Below are 24,892 nucleotides of genomic sequence, written 5' to 3'. Positions count from 1 at the left end.
TCCCTCCTGCCCTGATACACAAGGTTTACATTCACAACTAAAGATTCAGATGCAATTTTCAACTGAAACCAGCGGACACACCTGACTTTTAATAGTTTCCTTAGCTAAAATTATAGATGGTTTTTCAGTTTTAACTTATGAGAAAAGTTTATCCAATGCATTTTGTGTTGACTTCCCCTTAGTGATTTATTTTGTCTTTTTCTGCCCATCTGTCTACTAATAAAAATGTGAAATAAAATACACCTGTATTGCTACTTCCCCATGGGTCCTTAAAAAATATATTTCACTGTCACCTCGACAATAGCCAGGTCTCAGCTAAAATATTAAAACTAAAACCTAAGCCTTTTCATAGACACTACCTTCACTCAATAACCTTAGTTAAGGCCACTCGTTTAACTTGCCTGAAGGGCAAACGTTTGGTTTGGTGTTCACTGTCATAGTCGCGCAGGAGAGCATGGCACTCATGATGTGGAACAGGGATGCCACAGGAGACAAAACGCGTGTCTGTCTCAGTTGGCCAGGATCCTAAGCTACGGGTCAAAAGCTGCAGGTGTGTGATGGCTGACCACTCTCGACTGCAGGAGAAGACACTGGTCACTGTGATCCCCAAACCATCCAAGCTTCAAAGATGGTCGGTCCCAATGAAATAGATGTGGCCCACTTCAAAAGCACTAACCCCAATTCTGTCTGGGTCCCGGGTCCCCGCCCCCCAGCATTTTAAATAAAGTACACAGATGTGGAGTTGAAATGAGCTGTGACACTTGAGGACACTGAGCACTGACTCAGCAGCTCCCTGTCCCACCACTGCCTGTGACAGCAAAGGACAGGCACGCACAGCTCAGGCCTTGAGCCCTGGCACTTGGCTTTCCTCGGGATCCTGGGTCAGCTGGCGCTTGGACAGCACCACCATGATAGCTAGTGGACACAGCCTAGGCCCTGAAGAGAAAGACAGCAATTCAAATGGCCATCCCTGTGAGGTCCGGTGACTCTCCCAAGCCATCCTTAGAGTACACAGAGACCCAGCGTGCTCTCAAGAACTTTATTAGGTGGAGTTTGGGTGAGAGAGAACCCTGAAACAGTTGCCCGCCTGGTTCAGGACAACTGGAATAGAGGAGCCTTTGTTTGGAGACAGGCTTTCACTGAGATGGAAGCAACCTTTGATTTCTTCACAAGGGAGCTGACTGGCTGAACATCTCTGAGACCCAGTTCAGATTCTTTAAATGGTTGGTCACAGGTAAGGCCGAGGGCAGGACCAGACCAAGAGCAGGGCGCCTGGCTGTACAGACAGGCATGTCACCTCTGCTATCCCAGATAAGATTTGTTAAAGGGGACCATGACAAATGACAAAAGGATCAATTTCTCAACAAGTATGAAGTAATTACAGAGGGAAAAACAATGAGATAAAGAAAAGTCGTGATTCTTCATTGGTATCTGACCCCAGTCCCCAAACCACCGTCCATCCCTTCAGTGGCATACCAAGCAGCCACTGGGCTGGGAGCCGCGTGGAAGGCCCGAAAGCAGAAGGGGCGGGGTGGGGCAGACGGCTACAGTGAGGTGTCCAGACGGGGAGCACACTTGCATGCTACCCGGTAGCCACACCCCAGCGCCTCCAGGCTTCTGTCACATTTACAAATACATACATAAATACATTACATACAACAGTGGGTCTGGGAGCAGGCTTCCCACAGAGGCTCAGCTGACAGTTACGTCTCAGAATTCTAGGAAAGGGCACTGGGCTCCCAGAAATGTGCTCCATGGTTTTCTCCTGCACAAGAGCCCACCCTCTCTTTTTTCAGGGTCTAGTTTGTCCAGTACGGAGAGTTGCCATAGGTGGGTTTGGAGGCTTGAGACTTGGGCTGCATGGAGCTGGGCTGGCTGCGCTGACCAGAGCCACTCTGAGGAGGAAGAGGAGAAAAGGCTATAGAGGCTGGCATACAAGCCCAGGCCCATGGCAGGGAGGCTGCCTCCATGACTGCGCTCACCGGGGTGTCCTGGGGGAGGTGGTGCAGCAGCTGGGAGTGCGGCTGCTGGTGGGCAGGCATGATGTGCAGGAATGGTGCGGCTGCGTAGCCGGGGGCGGCCCCAGGGGCCAGGGGCCCAGTGGAGCCCAAGGCAGAGGGCAGGTTGAAAGGTGGGGGTGTCCCTGCGTGAAATCCCTGCTTGTCAAACGTCTGTAGGACACAGATGACAATGAGAGGCCAGGCTGAACTGTAAGTCCCCCGCTTCCCAACTACCTACCCGCCTTTGTTTACCCTCACCTGTGTCTTGTTGTAGACAGACCCAGTCATATCTGGCAGGCCAGTGGTGCCTGAAGACACTGATACTCCTAGGACAAAAAGCAGTTGTTCCCCACAGCATTCAGCCCCAGTTCCAGAGACCCTGGGCTAGCCCTGCCTCAGAGTCAGACAGGAGACAACTATTCCAGGTGAGGAGCTGATACTACCTTTGCCAGGCCCAGATCCAGCCGACTTGTTTGGTGCCTGTGATGATCCACCATAGCCACCCTTGGTATAGTCTCCTGCCGCTGTCCCCTGGCTCAAATCATCATAACCTAGCATGGCAGGGTACAAGAGAGGCATGTATGGGCTAAGCAAGTTTGTCTCCCCCTGCGCCCCTCAGTAAAGGGGGGATGCCCTTACCAGTGCTGTAAGTGTGTTGCCCATAGCCACTGGCCTGCTGAAAAGGGGGAGTGCTGAGGGTCACACCGTGCTGCTTCGCTGAGGTTGGCGGGACCTAGTGGACAAACAGGTGAGGTCTGAGTATAATAAGGCAAAGAGGAGTCCAGGCAGCTTCGGCCTGAGCAAAACCAAGTCACAGCCAAGAGAGTCAGTCTCTTCATGAGGAGTGCAATCCAAGATGGCTCGAAAGGCAGCTGGGGAATGGAATCTGACCCCTGAGCAATCCTCAAGGCCAGATGGTGGAAAGCATGTCCAGGGTTTCACCTTTGAGGAGCCCACAGCCCAGGGAGCGACTTGGAGAAATACTCACAAACATAGTGGGCCCATACTGGAAGGCACTGGGCACGCCTGTGTAATAGGGGAGGCCGGTGTAGCTGTAGCCAGGGGGCAGAGCAGGATTCAAAAAGGGCTGCTGTGCCGCGTGGTGGGTCTGGGATTGGCCCTGCTGTGCCTGAGCTGGTGTCGTTGGAGGTGCAGGGGATGCAGAGTCTCCTCGGCCAAACTTTGTGATATCACCTAGAAGAACCAGGTGGCTGTTGCAGACATGAGCGGGTCTAACTGCCAGCTCAGGACTCACACCTTCAGCACCTCAGCCCTTCTGGCCTCCCACTGCTAGCTCCAGGCCAGCCCATCCCTCCCACTCCCGCCCAATGTGCAACTAACCTGAATACGGATTACTAGCTAAACTCCCATCTCGGCTGGCAAGGGCTGTTGGTGCTGCAAAGGGAATTCCATAGTAATCCTAGAGAAGACCAAGGAGACTCACTTAGCAAATGGTCTGCCTGCCCCACCCTCACAGAGAGCAGATCCAGCTGGCAGACAAGCATGGGCACTCCGGGTGATGTCACACTCAAGAGTGACCATTGTGGGCAGCTGTCCCAGAGAGCTGCAAGTGTGACAATCCCCTTGGTGTGTGCTGCACACAGCCCTCAGCTGACAAGGTGTGGCAGACTGCAAACCCTAATGCTTGTAACAGACATAGCCAATCTCACACACGGAGCCTCGGTAAACGGTACAGATGAAAGCAACTTTACCGCTCTTCACTGTGTGAGACCAGGAACAGTGACTGGAAAGGAGAAGGGGCAGAGCCTGGAGGCTTGCAAGTGGGCAGGAAGCAGCGCCAGGTACAGGACCTCAGGACACTGCAGAGCTACAGGAGGTGGAAAAGGTTGTAGTCTATGGATGAAGAAATCCTGCCCTAGCCCTCATCACGCAGGGTTCTGAGCTGCCCTAGTTCTGAGGTCAAACCAGACAAGAGCATCAGAACTGGCAATGGCACTGGAATCCTTTGGTCACAAGTCTTGGTAAACTCCAGGAAAAACATGGGAATCTCAGAGGCACAGAAAGCTGCCAGAGCTTGCAGAAACCCAAATGGAGCACTGCTGGAAAAGCAGACAGCCCCATGCTTGCCATGCTTGGGTAGAAGTCTACATTCTGTGCCTGTCACCGGCTGATGCTCTAGAGAGCAGTGGTCTAAGACTGGCTAACCAGAGGGCAATCCTGCTTCATACGGAGCCGGCCACTCCCTGTTGCTCTGCCCATCACTGGCTTCCCTACAAACCCATCGTTTTATCCCGAGACTCAGGGTCAGAACAGACAACCCAGAAAGTGAGCCAATGGTACCAGGGCCAGCGTTCTTGCAAATAAATGTGAAAGGCTAAACCCATATGACAGTTTAATGACGTCACTCAAGCCCTGCCCTTACTCTCCAGCAGGGAGAAGAGCAGTGTTGCAGCCATGGGCACTACAGCCCAAGGAAACACTGGTGCTCTGACACAACATTGTATTTCAAGTGCAACTCTCACGACTTGGACTGTATGATATCTGTTCTGAGACAGGATCTTGGCATATAGCCTAAACTGGTCTAACTGAAGTTTAGCCTCTCAAATGCTAATGGACCTCCATGTTCAGCTATTTTTAGTTTTCTAAGGAAAAAAAAAAGGAGCAGGAAAATAAGGGACTAAATTTGGTACAGGGCATGGTTTATATGTACTCCTGGTCTAAAGTCTCTCAAATTCCTCTGAGGATGAACACTGCTCCCTATCCGTCCATTCTGCCCCCCCCCAGGTGAAACCAAGCATATCATTACCAGACACAGCTTCTCAAAGGTAGAGTGGGAGAGTGTCATAGCTGTGGTCTTGGAGGTCCGATGTAGTGGCAGTCAAGCAGGTTAAGGAGCCCCAAGAGTCTGGGCTGCCCAGGTTCACTTTTTTTTTGGTTTTACGAGACAGGGTTTCTCTGTGTTGTTTTGGAGGCTGTCGGTCCAGCCCAGCCTCGAACTCAGAGATCCGCCTGCCTCTGCCTCCCGCTGGGATTAAAGGCGTGCGCCACCACCGCCCGGCCCACTTCGCTATTTTGTACTCACCATCGGCAGCCGCGACTGCAGCATCTGGAGCTCGTCATATCCATAGATCTGCAGGAGATTCACAGATATATTAGGGGCCACTCACACCAATGCCATCTTGGGGGTCAAAACAGACACACTGAGGAATTGGACTTGGGTCAGGTGCTACAGAATCTGTCTACACAGTCTAGACCGAGGAAGATACACTGGGTATCAGGTGGATAGAAACAGGGAGATAAGCTGCCTCAGGTGGGCAGTCCTGTCCTAAGTCACAAGCCCTTACCAGGTCCTGCAAGGTACCACGCCCTGAGGCAACCAGGAGCTCTACTATGTGCTCACCGGGTAAGCAGGAAGCAGCCCTCCAGGGCCCACGAGGTACTGATTGTGTAGCAGAGGAGGCACCCCCTGAGGCAGGTTTGGGGGTGCTTTGCCTATAAGAAGAACAAAGCAAACACGATAGATTACACACGTCGCTGTGGGGCAGCTCAGCTGCCTGGAGGTGGAGCACATGTTTGTAAGTTCACTGCTGAGGGTAGGTAAGGGGCCTGGAGCACATACCTGAGGGTAGGTAAGGGGCCTGGAGCACATACCTGAGGGTAGGTAAGGGGCCTGGAGCACATACCTGAGGTCACCAAGGCTGTGGCCCTGGTGCTGTTGCCGGCCACACTCACAGTGCTCCCACCCAGGCACAGGCTACTCCCAGGCAAGACAACCCCCGAGGATGCGGCATTTGGGGCAGAGGTGGCAGCTGTTGAGAAGGTGGCTGAGGATGGGGTGCTCTCCACACTGGCATGCTGGCAAAACAAAAGCCAATACATGTGGGTTTGATCGCAAGCAGCCCCTGGGACAGCTAGGACTCCTACGGCTCAGCAGGCAGTGAGCAATGCCAGAACTCGGCGACTGAAGATGAGTGAGACACCTGTCTTAGGGTCAGTGCAGCCTCTAACTGCAGGGCCAGATTCAGCCATGACTCACAGTCCACACGAAAACTACGGAAGCTGGGCTGGAGGCTGGTCTCGAGAGCATACATCTTTATTCCCATCACTTCAGGGACAGAAGCAAGGCGATCTCTGGGAGTTCCAGACCAGTTTGAGACTGTCTCAAACAAAAGCCCCAGAGGTTAAGAGCACACACAGCTCTTCTAGAGGGGGAGTATGTCTGCCCCATCCCACTACCACTAAACGGCACCCACATCAGAGGGCTCATAACCGTCATGCCAACTCCAGGGGACCCGACACCCTTTTCTAGACTCTATGGGTACCTGCAGTCACACACAGACACAGACAGATGCACACATATAGATAAGAAGGGAGCTTCAGAGGATGGTTCAGTGATTAAAAGTACTGGCTACTCTTGCAGAGAACCTAGATTTGGTCCCAAGCACACACCTGGTGTCTCATAATCATCCGTAGCTGTAAAGTGAGGGTATTTAAGCCACTTCCTGACCTGTGTGGGCAACAGGCACAAATGCCATGCACGTCCCTAAATGTGAGCGCACACCTAAGGGCAGTCCCTAGCTGACACCTCCACTTTGAAACTCTACTAGCCGCTGGGCGGTGGTGGCACACGCCTTTAATCCCAGCACTCGGGAGAACTCTGAGTTCAAGGCCAGGCTGGACTGCCAGCCTCCAAAACAATACAGAGAAACCCTGACTCGTTAAAAAAAAAAAAAAGAAACTCTACTAGCCTACATTTCTTGACGTTCTAAAGCCATCTCTCCTCAAACTGTCTGTCTCTTAGCAGGCAATTTGGTATGAAGGCCAATCAAACTGGACTAATCACTACCACTAGCAAAGTCCCAATAACATCACATAAAGGAATGTAATTTAGTTATATCTTTTAGGCCACGAGGCAGGACAATGAGACACAGGAATAAGAAACAAGCCTGTTCTTCAACAACAACAATAACAAAAACTGTGAAATAAAAAAGGGCAGGAAACAAAACTGTCTCTGCAAGGAAAAGAGCACTCTAAGTCCTTGAAGACAAGCACAGCCCGGACATCTGTGTGAGAAAACGCATAAGGGTCTAAGGCAATGAACAACCATGAGACTCTGGCTCATCTCAGATCAAAATTAAGCAAGTTCCCCACTAATCATGGGAGATCTGGGTGCACTGTGCAGGAGATGCGGGCACTTACTGTGTGGGGCGAGCTTGCGGGACGCGCTGCATGTGCAGAGGACAAGCTGTTCTGGTGGCTGGAGAGAGAACTGCAAGATAAAGAGGAGCACCGCATCTCAACACGTCTCTTCAGGGAAGCCTGACCTACCTGGTTTAACAGGCTATAACCAAGGTCAACCCAACCCCTAAGGATGGCTGGGCATTGGACTTCATGCCCTTAGAATCCTGTGACAAAGTCATCCTGATGGTCAAAAATGGTCTACAGAGTTAAATATCTGATACATCTTGCTTCAATAAATTATAACCACTTTGGCTATAGAAAGAATAAAACCGCCGGGTGGTGGTGGCGCACGCCTTTAATCCCAGCACTCGGGAGGCAGAGGCAGGCTGATCTTTGTGCGTTCGGGGCCAGGCTGGACCGATAGCCTCCGAAACAATACAGAGAAACCCTGTCTCGTAAAAACCAAAAAAAAAAAAAAAAAAAAAAAAAAAAAAAGAATAAAACCAGGACTGCTTACCTGGAGAGCTCAGAAGACTGGGAGTCAACAGAGGTTCTATGTGTAGCTCAAATTCCCATCAATCCAGAGTTCAAATCAACCATGTCTGCTCTTAACTAAATGGATCAAAGAGCTCTACCCAGAAGGCATGGGTGCCAAGCTAACCCCCTTTCCGGTATCCTAGCCCAGCAATCTGTCTGTGGAATCAGGACAGGCGTTAAGGCAGACACAGACTCCCTGCACATTCAAGTATGTCGGGCAGTCAGCCGGGCAGTAGCTGCTTGCGTCTCTGCAGACCTAGGGCTCTGCTGCAGAATCCAAGCAGCAGCTAGGGCTTCATATCTAGTGATGTCGGGATGGGACCAGGGCAAAGTCTAAACTAGTGTACCACAACTGAAGTCTACATGACACTCCACCAGAGGTGACAATTGGATTTTGTTCGTGGCACCGTGAGACAGGAGCCCCCAAGTCTCCGCCCCTCTTTTCTCTTCTTGCTGTCACCACATACCTGCTGAGCTGAGAAAGGGGGCTGCTGGGCAGGTCACCAGACTGGGACAAGGAGGGCAGAGCGGCCGTGTGCGGGGATGAAGAGGGCAGGAGCGCGGGGCAGCAGCTGGTGCTGGGCAGGGAGCCCACGGACGGGAGGGCGGGGGGGTCTGTCGTCTTTGCAGCCGGAACGCATGACGGGGCTGCAGGAAACATCTCTGTTTAGCCTCAGAAGCAACCCTCAGGACTACCTGGTCACATTCACATGTGCTACGTGACATTTTCCTAGGATAGAGCCTAAGCATGTCACCAGACAGCTCCATTTCTTGCAAATAGGACTACACAACCAGATTTGAAGGGTATGAACAAAAACAGAGAATGACACGCAAACATAAACTGTCATGATGCAGACATTTCTCCCATTTTTAGTCACACCCAGAAAAAAACGATGGGTCAAAACATGTGTATGTAGTGAAGTGAGACAGATCTCCCTTAAAACGCATGGCAGGAGGGAGTGAAGAGAGAAGGCCCCCTCAGAGCGTTTCCATCCACTTGAAGCCAGTCAAGGCCCAGGCTCCAGAGTGCACTGGAACTTCAGGGGAAATGTGGGAATTGGTTCATTACCGCAGTAAGAATTCACATTAACGTCTACTCGCAGATGCACAGCGGAAACTTCCTTGGTATGTGTTTCAAAGGGTTAATCACAGAGCACAAATACAAGTTTTACGTCTCAGAGATGACACAGACACAACTGATGGCTTTGGAAAAGACTCAGTTTGATTGTCATCCACACATAAATCAGATATGTGCTTGGAAAAACATCATCGTCTTTTCCCTCTTGCAGAACTCCCTGTGAGGAAGCACTCCACTCTAACAGGAGAGGGTACAGCGGGCAGGGAACAGGTCGGCCTACAGTTTGGCCAACTTGGTTTCTTTCTGAGATAAAGTCTCATGTAGCACAGGCCAACCTTGAACTCCTGACCCTTCTGCCACCGTGACCTCTTGAGTGCTGGAATTGAAGCATTCGTGCATAACAACACACTGAGGAGCTTCTGATTCTCGTGCCTGCCTTCCAAGTGCTCCCATTACAGGCTTTGCCAGCGCTCCTGGTTGCATGCGGTCCTGGAGACTCAACTCAGAGCTACATATAGCCTAGGTAGGCACTCTACTGACCAAGCTAATATAAACAGTGTAATGGGTGTTTTAATTCATATTTGTGAGAGGGAAATAACCAATGTCCAGGAGCAAAAGGAAAGGGGATAAACACTGAAGTTGTCAGGATAGTAATCATTGGGCTAAGGAGCACGAGAGTTGGGTTGTAAGGAAGGGCAGTAATAGTCCCACCCTATCTGGGAAATGGAGGAGCGGGCTTTATCTTCCCAGTTGGGTCTAGTTGAAGCCTTTCAATCTCTGATATGATCTGATACGATTGTGAAAAAGATGACTTAGCTAATGTTGATTATGGTTTGCCAGACAGTGGAGGCACACACCTTTAGTCCTGGCACTTGGGAGGCAGTGGCAGGGATCTCTGGATTCCAAGACAGTCAGGGCTACACAGAGAAACCCTGACTTGAAAAACCAAGTACCAGTTTGGAGTGCAATACCTTGTGTTATGTTGGGAAATCAGGAGAGGAATGGTGCCAATCTGAGATTAATTGCTAGGAAACTAAAGGATAGGGTTGGGGGAGGTGGGTTTGCAGTGAATCACATTCCTAAGACTTTTTGCATCTGATTCTGAAAAAGAAATTGGTTCTTAAAGAAACTGGATGAAGACTCCAGTGAAGCATCTCACCCCAAATTAAGAGGCTAAAGGTCAGTTCCACAACCAAGGGTGACTTCATAAAGGACTCCCAGAGAAATGAACCCTCAAAAAAGAAGCATGGAGCATGGGAGAGGCTCCTGCATGCACTGGGATTCCCAGGTAACTTCACATTCAGTGACTAAAACACCCCCTCAGAAAAGTAGCTTTGGGGTGTAGTGTGGTGGTATACATCTTTAATCCTGGCACGCAGAAGGCAGAGGCAAGCAGAGGTATTATGAGTTCGAGGCCAGCATGATCTACATAGCAAGTCAAGTCAGGTCAATCAGAGCTACTAGTGAGACAATCTCAAAAATAAAGAAAAAGTGGTTTCCAGGGAAAAGTCAAGTACTGATTTTGGAGAATTAGCCACTAGTCAATGAATTGGTGTTTTCTGAATTATGTTAGTCTTTCCCCAATTGGTTTTCACTAGTTGTAATGAGAACGTAACACTTACTGTCTACTGTGTGCTGACTTCGGCCACCACCATGTCCATTCTACAAAGAACAGAGAGAGTTAACACATGGACGTTTCCAGACAATCACCAGGGTGACTCTCACCTGGGACTGCAACACCCATATGAACAGGTTAACAAAAGAGCAATTATTTCTTTTCAAAGAGTTTACCCACGTGTGTGTATCATCAATGTGAGTGCACGTCACTCAGGTACCAGGTGGTGTCATAGGCCTAGGGAGAATGCAAGAGCAGGGAGGCTCTGAAAACTAAGCAACATCTCCATCCGCATCTATCTCATTCCTTTGTTTTCATGGAAAAGGAAAAGGAAAATAAAAGAAGGGGACAAAACGCAACTAGCTTAATAAATTACAAGAAGCGGGCACAGGAGGCTAAACACTTGTAAAACAACTATCAAGTTGTTAAACTGAATAAGGAAGAGGAAGTCTCATTATAATCCAATCACGTGATGCTTCCCATCTCTCATGTAAATTCGCTAAGTAAGCTTCTAAATTAAAACAAAAACAAAAAAAGTCAAGCTCCTTTTTAAAGGAAGGGTAACGTCCATACCAGGAAACATCACACTTTGAGAACTATTTTGAAGCTGTGACTATGCTCTCCACAACTGTAGACCCTAAGTCAACTGGCTTGAACCCAGCTAACACACTGTGGTGGGACTGACTAAAACACTAAAATGACACCTGCCCTACAGGCTGGGGAGGAAGTCACAGAACGTGACCCACAAGGCTAAGACACTATGTCCAGAACAGAGCAACAGCAGGGAAAAGCTGACGCACTCTTGCATTAAAATGTCCAACTAGGACCGGAGAGACGACACAGGAGAAAGGGGCCTGGTTGCTTCTCCATAGGGTCCATATTTGATGGCCAGCATCTACATGGTGGCTCACAGTCTATTGCAGTTCTAGGAGATCCACCACAGCCAGCTTCACACACACTGGGCTTCACCCCCACTTCTCCAGAACCATCTACATGGTGGCTCACAGTCTACTGCAGTTCTAGGAGATCCACCACAGCCAGCTTCACACACACTGGGCTTCACCCCACTTCTCCAGAGACTCCTGTCCACAGCTGCTTGACAACCTCTCCCCTCATTCTTCTCTATCTGCTGACCAGCAACTGCCAAGATTTAGACCTTGTTTTGCCCTGGTGTTCTTCTCTCAAATTATTAATAGAATGGTGCCTCAGTTTATTTGAATGGAGATGTCCAGTATTCTTAGAAGCAATAGCTTGGAAACAAAATCCTCAGTCCTGGAAGCTGGATACCCTATCCTACAGTTCTTGACCAAGGCCCCTAAAGCAACACGAGCAATTTTCATTATTGTTGATGGATCTCATCAGAGCTGGATTCTAAGACACTATTGCTATGGCTCCATGTGTTATCAACAGTCTTACTTAGCTGTGGACCTCGTATATATACAACAATCCAGACCAACCAGGCAAGAAGAACTCTGGGTTAATAATGATAAGCCTCTTATGGGAAGAAGCAATGCTTTTCTGTTAGATTTGATGACTGTTCCCCAGGAAACGCTTCTGGTATTGTACATCTGGTACTGTAGAGCTCATCAAAAGCCAATGTCTGGCCAGGCGGTGGCGGCGGTGTACACCTTTAATCCCGGCAGAGGCAGGTAGGTGGATCTCTATGAGTCTGAGGCCAGCCTGGTCTACAGAGCTAGTTCCAGGACAGCTAGGACAGTCACACAGAAAAACCCTGTGCCAAAACAAAAACAAAATAAACAAAAAAGGCAGTGGGGTAGGAAAGCACCAGTCTTTGGTTTGCTAAAAGCTCTAGGAGCAAAGGCACCAGCTGCCAAGCCTGACACCCAGTGTTAGATCCTGGACACAAGACAAAGAGAGAACAACTCCTGCAAGTTGTTCTCTTGACTTCTACATGTCTATGTCTCCCCACACACACTCCTCATGGTTTCTGTTTAGTCCTGGGTGTCCTGGAACCTACTCTGTAGACCTGGCTGGTCTTGAACTCAGAGATCCACCTGCCTCTACCTCCCGAGTGCTAGGATTAAAGACGTGTGCCACTAATGCCTGACTAATAAATACATTTTAAAGCATAATTTTCCAAAGTGCACATCCCAAGAAAAGAAGCCCATGCCAGGCGGTGGTGGCACACACCTTTAACCCCAGCACTCGGGAGGCAGACGGATCTCTGTGAATTCGAGGCCGGGCTGGACCGACAGCCTCCAAAACAACACAGAGAAACCCTGTCTCGTTTAAAAAAAAAAAAAAAGAAAGGAAGGAAGGAAGGAAGGAAGGAAGGAAGGAAGAAAGAAAGAAAGAAAGAAAGAAAGAAAGAAAGAAAGGAACGAACAAAGAAAAAGAAAAGAAGCCCACGAGAAGCACTTACAGCAACAGAGCCTGGAGTTGAATCCGGGGGGTTCGCAGGGCTTTGGTATGCAATCCTTGTATGTACAGAACTCTGGTCATAAGAGGAAGACGTTGTTACTGGACTAGTGGAGCTCAAGGACGAGCTGGTCAGACTGGAGGAGGTAATGACTGAAGTTGTGTAGGTGGAGTTCTGTACAGCACTGGTCATTGGTAAAGAGGCATTCAAAGGGTCACTGAAAAGAGTACACTGTGTTAATGAGACACACACTGGCATCATATGACAGCCTCACTCACCAGGCCAGCTCAGTATCACATTCTAAAGTGACATTAACTACAAAGCTGCACTACAGTCTTTAATTTATAAGGTTCTCCCTCTAGATATGGAAAAATCTACAATAAAAAACTCAAATCTTTCTATTAGCAAAATATTCCTCTGAGGTGTTGGAAAGCGGTGCACAAGCTGGGCCCCAGTAGACTCCTGGGGAATGAAGTGCTGCTGCTGTTACCCTGCAAGGCTGGCCACAGCCAGGTGCTTATCACATGATGCCGCTGTTCTGCTACAAGGAGCGTTGTGATACAACAGCGCCATTCACCAGAGTAAAGAGAGAAAAGAGCCTAGAAGTCTACCAACTAACTACGAATGGGGCACATTTGCTCAATGAAATGGTTGGCAATAGAAGCCATGATGGATAGCCTCTGAAAACTTTTAAATGAAAGTGAAGAGACACAAAAGCCACATTTTGCAGGATTCAACTTACATGACACATGTAGATCATACAAGTTCTGATATACACTTTATCAGAGGGAAGGGGCAAGAGAAATGAGTGCATGTTACAGCAGAATCTGTGAAACTCAACACGGCGAGAGCTGCACAAAACCATTAATAGGTTGTCTTCACCAATTTCTTAGACTCTGTTTTGTTTTACTTTGCAAAGAGGGGACAACGTCCTGTCAAACTAAAATGTGAGGTCTGTACCTTAAAGTCTTCGGGTACAAGCTGACAGGCATCTGATTGTTTTTTTCACTGGCTGAAGCTGCTGATCCAAAATCAGAGAGAGATGGCTCTGTCCCAAATTCCAGGGCCCCAAACTGAACATTCAACCCTGTGACATCTGCAGAGCCAGGCATTTCCACTGCTGAAGCAGGAACCTAGAAGAGCAAAGCATCAGGAAGAGAGGCCATGGCTCCAGGCCTCAGGGCTTACAACAGACTGGATCAAGTAGCTTCCGTGGGCTGCAATGGCACAAACAGCGGGAAAAACAGGAAAAACAGAACCTTTCAAAAAGTGAGGGAAATCGAGCCAACTTATTGGTTTGCAGGGGAATGGTCCACGTTAATACTATAAATTAAGTGGCTTTAGAGTTGTGGGGGGATATAGCAGGGGAGTTGGTAGATGAGGACATTCAGCTATTTTCAGGGACACAGCATGAAAAAAGGCATTATCTGGTCAGGTAGTCACACACCTCCCCACCATGAGATGCCAACACTATAACAAAAGTGCTTTCAATTAGACCCTCAGGTCTGTACTTGAACTAAGAGGCTCTGTCTCCCAGTATGAATGCACTCTCTCTCTAATAATTAGCCTAGTGCCTGAGAAATGGCCAAATCCTCCCAAGCGATGATGAGCTATGCTTGAAGACACTGTATCCCAATGTCTAATACTCAGTTTTCCAATACTTGAGCTAGTGTGAAATAAACCCTTTGGGACAAAGTTCATGATGGAACGCTGCTGACCTTAGAAGCTGGAGGTATCCGGCGCTTAGGGAGTTTGATGTGTTTGGGCTGTGGTTGGTGGGCAGATACGATATTTTCAACAGCCATGTTGGGAAGCTGCAAAAGTCTGTTGACAGAAGACGAGCCATCTCCAGGTGTTGATTCTCGGTGTTTTGCCTGGGAAGCAAAGGACTCCAAACCAGGAGGAGGAACACTGACTGCCGGGGTCTGGTGTTGCTGTCGCTGGCTCAACTGGCTAAGAACTGGGGATGGCTCGGGCTGAGATTTGAAGTCTATGAGATGTGGAAAGAAAAGATAAGCGGCAATGAGTAATTCTGCAACACACCTGGACTTCTGTCCCTTTACTTTCAGGAGGCTTCCATTACTACCAGGTTTTGAACCATCTACTGGAAAAGAGTGAAGAGTGTGGCATCGGGAGGACAGGAAAACAAATGCACACTTGGTAACTGGAAAGGTGCCTGAATGGTTTGTTCCTTATTTTTCATCAAGAGTGAGTGACTCTCTGCCTTCTTTTGCTCTCTCACTGAACCTGGAGGAATCACCATTCATCGAGGCAGTGAGCTCCAGGGATTATTAACCTGACTGCCTCCTCAGTGCTAGGGTCCCAGATGTGTGCCACTGCACACGACGCTGACATGGTGGAGAGCCACAGACATGTTCCTCCTCACACAGCAGGTACTTTACACACTGAGCCATGTCCCCAGTCAATTTGACACATACCTCTAAAAAACTATTTTGATTACTATATATCATGAGTAATACTATAAAGCTGTAAAGAATGTGTGTGACAAACACATTGCACTCCACTGCATTTTTGCTCTAGAGAAGCACCTTTGTACCTGGGTTCTTGACTATGAAAACCACACAAACATAATTATGTAACTTCATTTCCTTTCCCAACCCTGCTCAATTTTAATGTGCACATAGCATCTACTCTACCTTTAGGGCATTAAACTCAGCATATAGTCTATTTTTTCATACTCATATGGATGGGCTATGAAAAACAAAAGGGTAATGAACGAACACACAACTCTTTTCTCACTACAACAAAAATCAACTATTGGAACATGCCAATTGCAATTTGTTTTTGGTGGTGAAACTTGGTTTCTCTGTGTAGCCTTCACTGTCCTGGAACTCACTCTGTAGACCAGGCTGGTCTCGAACTCACAGAGATCCACCTGCCTCTGCCTCCCGAGTGCTGGGATTAAAGACGTGCACCACCACTGTCCAGCTCCACCCAATTAGTTTTCTAATTTTACTGAATAGAAATCATAAATGAAATACCAACTGCCAGGCGATGGTGGAGCACGCCTTTAATCCCAGCACTCCCTAATTAATTTCTCTAGTCCCAAATGTAGGGGAAAGGGACCAGCCAAAGAAACACACCCTGAGCAGAGCCAAAGAAACACACTTTGGCCCTGCAACCAGAACCTGTGGTAGTCCTTGGCTCCCGAGCTCCAGAATACTTGTCCCAACCCGATCCGTCTGAAATGCCTACACCAATTGCTTAATTTCCAGCTTTTTTTTTTTCCGGCATTTGTTGTCGGGTATAGTCCTGGAATGCAGAGCAGCTGGGCTCAACAAACTGATGGAGATCAAAGGCATGTAACAAGCCAGCCCAGAGAGGCTGGTGCTTGTTTTTTTTTTGTTTTTTTGCAAGATTCTTACTCTATACTAGGTTGGTCTCAAGCTTATGCCCCACCTCCTGTGTGTTGGCATTCCAAGCATCAATCGCCATACAGCACTTTTGCTCTTCTCTTCTAGCTAGGAATCCTAACCCTAACCCTGTGGATTGTACAATAAACAAATGGAGGCACTTAATAAGACAACTAACTTGGTTGTTCCTTCATACTGTTCATATACAACATGAACTGCTAACTGCCTCAATACAATAAACCAGCTCAGAAAACATACACTTACCAAAATGATTGAGGACCGAGGACTGGGATGCTGAGGGCTTGAGGTCCCAGGAAGCAGTAGTGGCTGGGGAACTTGTACTGTTCTGCTGTGCAGTTGAAGTGGCAGCAAATGCACTCAAACTTGGTGCTTTCAACTTGTCCAAAATCTGGGAGCTGGAGATATTCACCATCTTTGATGGGGCCAGTTCTCCAAATCCCGAGCCCAGGACGGATGACTGTAAAGACATGGAAAGAGCGCATGCTCTGAGCTTTCTTCCCCTCCAGGCTTGCAAACACCGCGGTCTTCAGAAGTAAGGACACTGCGCTTTGGATCATCTGAACATGCAAACCTTGCTTTCGAAAACAGTACATGAAAATGTGGCTATGCCTTATCAACTAAATAAAGCAGCATTCCTCCCTGGTTCTGATGTGAGGTTAAGAGAACAAAAGCATTTACTACAATCTTGAAAAAATTTTAAACTATTTTATTTAATGGTACTAATTTATTATTTTTAATTCATTAGTACTGAGAATCAAACTTGGATCCTCTGCAAGAGCAGTAACTGCTTTTATCTGCTGGACCTTCAACAAACAACTAATGACAAAAATATGCTTGATAGACCTAAACTGCAAACAGTAATCTCTAATGACAGGAACAGCAGAGGTCAATGCTGAGTGCTCCCTGCAACATTAACGTGAAGTGAACGTTAAAAGCTCATAGTTAAAACCAGACACCGAGACACACAGGAGGCAGAGTAAATGCCAACAGTACTGTGCTCGGGTTGTTCAGGTGACTAAGAGCACCAATCATTCTCCTTAAGAAAGTAAAAGCAAAAACAAAAAACCCAAAAACAATGATCCCCTCCTCCAGAGAGTGTGTGCATCTTACAGAAGTTAAATAAAAGAGGGGTAAATTGTTACTTTTATTATCAATACTCTTTGTTTGTTTTTGAGACATGGTTTCTCTGTGTAGCTGTGGTTGTCCTGGAATTCTCTCTGTAGACCAGGCTGGCCTCAAACTCATGAGAGCCACCTGCCTCTGCCTCCCTGGTGCTGGGATTAAAGGTGTGTGCCTTTATGCCTGGCTATTATCAATATTCTAAGGTGTGGAATAGCAAAACACACTAGGTCGTGGGCAGCTGAGGCCCATCAATCACAGTCCTGCCTCTAAGTGCATCTGTGCAAATGGTTATTTCGCCATCAAGGCCCCACTCAAACCCATCTGGCTCAAGTCTACTCAAGCGCTAGTTTCACTGACACAGCATCCACCATCTATCCACCAGCTCCTATTACCAAACACTTTTCCTCTGCAGCCACTGCTTTGCTCTCTGTAACACGCACTACAGTCTCAGTTCCATCTGCTTCCCTGAACCAGCGAGAAACAAATGAGCATATATTAATGTACACGTGTACAGAGTCCAAGTCCTAACCACAGATTTGACTCATTCTGTCTTATGTTAACACATGCTTACTAGATTATTATTGTTGTTATTTAATTTCACCAGTGATTATAAATAGCAGCAATGTTTAGAGCTACAACACAGTATAGTACTAACTTGCTCTCAATACAGTGAGGTCCAGCTTTACCTGTGACCTCTGTGACCAGACACTTTAGATGTCAGAAATACCATGTCAGCAGCAAATGGAAAAGCGGGGAAAGCACCCTGACGGTCTTTGTATTTACTTCGCATTACAACAGACTCTAGCTGTCCCCTGTACCTGCTTTCCTTCCCTGGCGACACTCCAGCTTGTAGCCCACCTGCCAGTGTCGTTCACTACCAACCCTCAATGCTTCCTATGGGAACTCACTGAAGCACTGAGAAGTGACAGTCACTGTGCCTGTCTAACAGTGGTGACATCATTTCAAGGGAAACATACTGAGTAAGGGACTCTGGCAATTTAAGAGAAAGGAGTATATTTTAGGGGATAGAAGGGAAGCACACAGCAGGAACCCCTGGACAGACAAGACAAACATCTGCATTTTATCCAATTTTTAAAACATATTCAATACAGAAAAAAGGCTTTAAAACAAAATCCAGGGGAAACTAATCAGAGTGGAACTGACTCCATGTTGTCTCCGACTTCTTCAAGTGGGTCATGGTGTGCACACGGGCATACCTGGGAGCACACCCACAATAAATAGGAAATTTAAAAAATCATTACTACGGATACCTTTATCCCAGTTATCACTCATTGACAAGGACTCATAAAGGAGTTCTGATCTTGACCCAGGAAACTCAGTAGCTGAGCTCTGCACGGAATCATCAGATATGTGCTTGGAAATCATCACATCATTGTTTCCTGGACAAGGATCTACTGCCAGCTTTACTACTTGTGAGAAATAACTTCAAGGCAAGAGCCCTAAATTCTTCACGACTGTTGCTAATGGGTGCATTCCTGAAGACCCCAACTTGAAACAAAAGTGAGTTACCAGTCTCTGAGGAGAGTAAGCGTTGGCAGAAGTGGAGCCGCCAGTCCCTTGTGCCGTCTGATGGCTATGTTGAGAATTTGTGAAGACAAGGGCTTGGCCAAAGCCCTGCTGCTGGGATGCTTCAAAGGAGTTGGCTTCTGCGGCTTGAGTGGGAGGGACAGGCTTCTGGAGCAAGGCCACCAGATCAATGCTAAGCAGACGAGACACAAACGAGCAATCAGCTGTCATGAGCAAGTTGCACCAGCTAGCAAACTGAAGAGCAAATCAATATAAAGGAAACCTAAGCCAGAGATTGAATAAGCAAAACCACGAGGAAACGGAGTTTCAGAAAGAGTAAAAGAAGCCGAGTAGTCACCAAACAGGTTACAAAGCCAGAGTGAACCTACTGAGAAATGGGCGCTCAGGGATCCGAGGATAGCATGAGAGGAGCGGCGTGTCTTACAGATGCCATTACTTGACTTCAGGTTTCTTCAATTCTCTTTTCAACTCTTTGATTTTTGTTTGCTTTCAGACAGGGTGTCACTATATACATCAGGCTGGCCTCTAACTCAAGAGTTCCCCCTGCCTCTGCCTCCTCAGTGCTAGGATTAAAAGCATGTGGCACCACCCCCAGCTTCAGTGTTCTTGAAACAGAGTGAATCAATATTCTTAAAACGTCATGTCCCGACCATAGAAGCTCATGTCTTACATTTAAATAGCCATATAAATTCTGTATTCTATCCCATAACATATATAGCCATGTATAACTTTCTCTCTAAAATATGTAAGAATAAAGGAGTAACAAACTAATAAAGCCTTTCAAGAAAGGATTTCTTTGTATAGTCCTGACTAGCCTAGAACTAGTTCTGTAGAATATGTTGGCCTCAAACTCAGAGATCTGCCTGTAAAGGCATGCAACACCACACAAGATTATCTTATAATGTCCCCACACCCTCCCCAAAAGTCACCAAATAGTTCAATTTAAGAGCATGGCCTCGGGCCGGGCGTTGGTGGCGCACGCCTTTAATCCCAGCACTCGGGAGGCAGAGGCAGGCGGATCTCTGTCAGTTCGAGGCCAGCCTGGCCTACAGAGCGAGTTCCAGGACAGCCTCCAAAGCCACAGAGAAACCCTGTCTCGAAAAACCAAAAAGAGCATGGCCTCAAGAAGAATGAAGTTTGGGAAAAATGCTTCCTACAACATGAATGACTTACCCAGTAGAGTAGGAGCTGCAGAAGAGTTTGCCAGGATGGTACTCCGTGAGTCCTTACAAAGTGCTCCCAACACTCTAACTGAAACTCTCATCACACCAGTGAGACGGGCTCTGAGTAGTTAAATTATTCAGGCTTTGTTCCTGTTACAGAGCAATATCCTAGCCCAAGTTCCTTTCCTTATACAGAAACATTTTTACTATCCTGAAACCAATTTCAATTTTGAGGCTAATAGTCTAAAGCCTAAGTTAGTGTTCTAAGGTGTGATATTCCAATTCCAGTGATACAAATAGTTATGTGTATTACATACAGTGCTAATAAAACTTGCAACACTACTAGAATCAAAGAGAGTTCTATTCCAAAGGTAAGATTCAAGTGAGAAACAGCACTGCAGGGTCTTTTGGAAAAGCACTAAGCCCGCTGTGGTGATACACATCTTTTATCCTAGCATTCACGAGGCAGAGGCAGGCAGCTCTCTGATCTACAATTACTTTTGGTACAGTCAAGAGCTATGTAGAGAGAGAACCTGTCTCACAAATAAATAAAAGAACTACAAAAAAGTTCAGGTTTTGACCAGTGAGACAGCTTAGAGAGTAAGTAAAGACACCTGTCACCAAAGGCTGACAAACTGTCTACCTGCAGGGACCCACATGGTGGAAGGAGACAGGCAAGGCTCATAAACTCTCCTGACCCCCACTCATGTGTGGTGGCACATCACACCTACACCCAAAATGAAAATAAAGTAAAATGCACACACACACAATGAGTAAGAAGGAGTCTTTCATTCCAGTTATTGCTCACTGATGAGTAAAGGATTTCTGACCTCAGCCCAGGAAACTCAGTAGCTGAGCTCCGCACGGAATCATCAGATATGTGCTTGGAAACCATCACATCATTGTTTCCTGGACAAAGGTCTGATTCTACTGGCAGCTTTTTACTATTGCTGCAAGAATTTATGAGCCATAAATTCTTCATGACTGTTGGCATATTCCTGAAGACCCCATACTGAATGAAGTATGTCACACTTGGAGGCCACACCTTTAATCCCAGCAACTGGGAGGCTGATGCAATTGGACCTTTGAGTTCAAGGAACCTGTGTATACCTAGGTTCCAAGACAGCCATAGGGTTACAAGGTGAGGCCCCATTACAAACAAACAAAGGCAAACACACACGGTACTGAAGTAAGAGTGAGTGGCAAATGCTAAGGATAATCATCACTGGCAGCATGGAGTTTGCAGTCCCTGGTACCATCTGATCAGGTGTGTTGAAAGTTTGTGGAGACAGGGCCTCCCCAAAACAGCAAGTTACTTTTTGTTTGTTTCTTTGAGTATTTTTTATTTAAGAGGTTTTGGTTGGGTTTGTTTGTTTGGTGTATTTTATGAGACAGGGTTTCTCTGTGTAACAGATCTGGCTGTCTTGGAACTTATAGACCAAGCTGGCCTCAACTCAGAGATCCACCTGCCTCTGCTTTCTAAGTGGTGGAATTAAAGGTGTACGTGCACTACCACCTGAAACACAAGATATCAGGTAGTCAAGGTTAGTTTCACATTTACTCTGTATGTGAGCCTTGCTTTGGAACTCCTGATCCTTCTACCCCCCCTCCTGAATATCAAAATTAAATGCATTTAATATGCCTAACTCAATTATCTTTTCTTCATAGTCACTTATTTTATATATGAGTATTTCACTTTAATGTATTATTTATCTGTGTGCGACATTTATGCCTGGCGCCCATGGAGATCAGAAGGAAACAGATCCCTTGGAATTGGAGTCATGGACAGTTATGACCAGCCATGTAGGTGCTGGAATCTAACCTGGGTGCTCTTACCCACTGGTTCACCTCTCCAGCTCTCTCCATTACTTTTTTGAGAAATTAAAGTACCAACAGTAAATTAGTCATTTTTCACTTAGTCATAAACTCAATGAAGGTTTATGAACCTTTTGTCTCCTATAATAAAGCTGTCTCATTTAGCTTGGTTTTGAGAAGCTAGATTCAGACTCTCATACTTCTTAAAGATACATACACACATATCTAGGATTTAATCTTTCTAGCATTTAAAATGTTTTTAATTTCAAAATTTACTACCTTTAGAGCATGTGTACACACATGAGTTTACTTGCATATATTAAGGTCAGAGAAGAAGCTATAGGAACCAGTCACACAGACTCTTACAACCAGTATCAAAGGGTGTGGTGAACCACATCTGTAAGCCTAGGGGCTGAGACAAGCCTAAGACAAAATTATGAGGAGGAAAAGAAGTAATTCAGCCACGTATACATTCATTTTGACCAGTCTCACTATATAATACAAATTATGTTTAAACCCATGACCACTCTGCATCCTCATACACACAAAGAATTTTAACCACAAAGGCCCTTCTTTTGCTGGGATTTAGCTTATTATAATAACATGCACATTTAAAATGGCAAGTTTGAATTAGGTTAGAGACCATCTAAACAAATGCCTGAAGAAACTAAAGAATATAACATAGTAAGTTTATTCTGTAAATGAATTGTTTTAGCCAGGAATAGTGAAATACACCCAGAACTCCAGAGGCAGAGGCGGGAAGATCTAGACCAGCCTGGACTACATATATAGTAAGACCTCAAATCCAAGGGCAAAGTCAAAACTTTACTGAAGAGTAACTGCACTATAACTAGGTTTGGTGCAGTCTCTGGCCGACTGCCATTCAGTGATCACAGACACAACTAATACTATGTGAATAGAGCTGTGAGTGCTGCAGAAGGAGAAACGAAGGCTAAATTAAAGGAACAAGAGAAGCTGAAAGATGAGAATAAAAGATGCAAATAGTTGCCCTAAACAAAGTTTCAATTATGGTTTGAAAGAAAAAACTCGCAAACCCTTACCTTTGCCCAGGGGTGATGTGGTTCTCTGCTGGAACGGACGAAGCAGTGAAAACCTTGGTTTCAGAGAGCTGTATGGGAGTTCAAGAGAAAGACTTTACTCTAGGTCTCAACTACAAGCAAGGCATATTTAACCTTTTCAGGCAGCAGTGTTCTTATTGTCACCTAGAGGGTGTCTGAAGGAAATAAACATACAAAACCATCAAGTAACCCTCGCCAGGCAGGGCAACTGTGATCAGGAACAACCCAATACAAAGGGGACCAGCCTTCAAGCGCTAGTTAGTACTCTGCTTGACACACCACCGGGCAATGACCGTGCTAAAAAGCAGGAAACTTTGAAAAGGTTGATGATTTATTTCTCTAAAGAGAGATATCTTTTCTACTTCATTGATTAGTAATCTTTATTTCAAAGTTACGGGCTTATTATCCTTAGATTCATTTTTATTTTATTTGAGTATCTGCCTGCACATGTATGCCTGAGGCATCAAGTTTGCCCTTGACATAACACTTGAACGCTCAGTTCTTCCTCCACCGCTAAATAAAAAAATGTTTAAAAAACAAGCCAGTATCTCAAGCCTTTAATCCCAGCACTCGGGAGGCAGAGGCAGGCGGATCTCTCTAAGTTTGAGGACAGCCTGGTCTACAGAGCGAGCTCCAAGACAGCCAGTGTTTAAATTATGACTCAGGTTGAGCAGCTTCAACATTTTTAAGAGTTCACTTGACAGGCAAAGGCAGAAGGATCTCCATGAATTTGACCAGTACAGAGTTCCAGGATATCCAGGGCCACATAAAACAGTGTCTCAACAAACAAACAAACAACAACAAAACCTGAAAACCATTTGCTGAAAAGCCAACTCTTTGAGAAGCAAGAGACAGATGTCAAAGAGGAGGGACGAGGAGGGGGAAGCAGGAGCAGCAGCTAAGATAAGATAAACGGCACTGGGCTTTTTCTGAGAGATGCCGAGGAATACCAAGAGGAAGAAAGGTCTGAATAAACACTTACATCTTCAGTCCAGTCTTCTGTTGTCCACTCTTCCACAGAATTTTTCCAGGCACCTGACAGGGAACAACAATAGTAGTACAGTCAACCATGCTGCTAATGTGGTGGGGGATGTTCTTCTGTGTGTATGTTTCTCTTATTGGTTGATGAATAAAACACTGATTGGCCAGGCAGGAAGTATAGGTGGGGCTACGAGAGGAAGGGGAAGGAGAGAGAAGGGCGGAGGGAGACACCATGTAGAGACTGGGAAGATAGGATGCGCCAGGTGTTCTTGGGTAAGGTAAGGCCATGTGGAAATACATAGATTAGTAGTTATGGGTTAATAATTAAGACAGAGCTAAGCCAATAAGCCCTAGCCATCAGTCATCAGTTTAACAATTAACATGCCTCTGTGTGCTTATTTGCAGCTGAAAAGCGGCAGAGGGACCTGACTGGAAAGAAACTTCAAGCAACACTATGAAAAAAAAATAATTCCTCATTCCTCATTAGCATTTACTTAGATCTATTCTCATCTTAATAAAAAATAGATTCTATATAAAATATCCAGAGCTATATACACTGAAATCAGATTAATGCCTCAAACTGCACTTTAAGGATATTTTAGCAACTCTGCTGTAACAAAATGCAAACATGCTTAAAAAACTAAGACAGTCAACAATGGATTCATTCTATTCCTTATGATACATATTATTTTACAACTGAGACATGGTAGTATATGCCTTCAATTCCAAGAGAGTCAGGAGGGATATTTTTGAGTTCTAGGCCGCCACCCTGGCATATACAGTTGCAGCATAGCTAGGACTATGTAGTAAGACCCTATCTCAAATATTTAAAATAAAAAAAAAGCCGGGCATTGGTAGCGCAAGCCTTTAATCCCAGCACTCAGGAGGCAGAGGCAGGCGGATCTCTGTGAGTTCGAGGCCATCCTAGTCTACAGAGTGAGTTCCAGGACAGCCTCCAAAACAATACAGAGAAACCCTGTCTCGAAAAAACAAACAAGGAAAACCAATAAAACAACAACAAAAAAAAAAGAAGAAGA

The 24,892-nt window shown here is 46.4% G+C and overlaps 1 protein-coding gene and 3 non-coding genes across 4 annotated transcripts in view; all 4 read right to left on the bottom strand.

Moving 5' to 3' along the window:
* Positions 1-1,025: 1,025 nt before the first annotated feature.
* Positions 1,026-24,892, bottom strand: part of Ubap2 (ubiquitin associated protein 2) — an 83,139-nt gene continuing 59,272 nt past the window's right edge. The window contains exons 10-29 of the mRNA XM_040740069.1: positions 23,857-23,909; positions 22,857-22,924; positions 18,800-18,989; positions 16,391-16,604; positions 14,471-14,742; positions 13,713-13,885; positions 12,756-12,969; positions 10,380-10,419; positions 8,147-8,327; positions 7,161-7,230; positions 5,645-5,816; positions 5,362-5,453; positions 5,044-5,091; positions 3,342-3,420; positions 2,989-3,194; positions 2,640-2,733; positions 2,444-2,551; positions 2,259-2,326; positions 1,983-2,171; positions 1,026-1,895 (exon numbers count right to left, since the gene is read on the bottom strand). Of these exons, the coding sequence (XP_040596003.1) occupies positions 1,800-1,895; positions 1,983-2,171; positions 2,259-2,326; positions 2,444-2,551; positions 2,640-2,733; positions 2,989-3,194; positions 3,342-3,420; positions 5,044-5,091; positions 5,362-5,453; positions 5,645-5,816; positions 7,161-7,230; positions 8,147-8,327; positions 10,380-10,419; positions 12,756-12,969; positions 13,713-13,885; positions 14,471-14,742; positions 16,391-16,604; positions 18,800-18,989; positions 22,857-22,924; positions 23,857-23,909 (2,627 nt within the window). The 3' untranslated portion in view covers positions 1,026-1,799. The remainder of the gene's footprint in view (positions 1,896-1,982; positions 2,172-2,258; positions 2,327-2,443; positions 2,552-2,639; positions 2,734-2,988; positions 3,195-3,341; positions 3,421-5,043; positions 5,092-5,361; positions 5,454-5,644; positions 5,817-7,160; positions 7,231-8,146; positions 8,328-10,379; positions 10,420-12,755; positions 12,970-13,712; positions 13,886-14,470; positions 14,743-16,390; positions 16,605-18,799; positions 18,990-22,856; positions 22,925-23,856; positions 23,910-24,892) is intronic.
* On the bottom strand, positions 8,885-8,961 carry LOC121139065. The gene has a single exon (XR_005875917.1). It is a non-coding gene; the product is annotated as a small nucleolar RNA SNORD121A (small nucleolar RNA).
* On the bottom strand, positions 18,595-18,675 carry LOC121139064. The gene has a single exon (XR_005875916.1). It is a non-coding gene; the product is annotated as a small nucleolar RNA SNORD121A (small nucleolar RNA).
* Positions 20,815-20,895, bottom strand: LOC121139063. The gene has a single exon (XR_005875915.1). It is a non-coding gene; the product is annotated as a small nucleolar RNA SNORD121A (small nucleolar RNA).

This window comes from Mesocricetus auratus, unplaced genomic scaffold (genome assembly GCF_017639785.1).
Source record: "Mesocricetus auratus isolate SY011 unplaced genomic scaffold, BCM_Maur_2.0 Super-Scaffold_6730, whole genome shotgun sequence".
NCBI lineage: Eukaryota > Metazoa > Chordata > Mammalia > Rodentia > Cricetidae > Mesocricetus > Mesocricetus auratus.
Note: the sequence above shows the minus strand (reverse complement) of the source record. Positions and strands in the feature narration are given on the sequence as shown.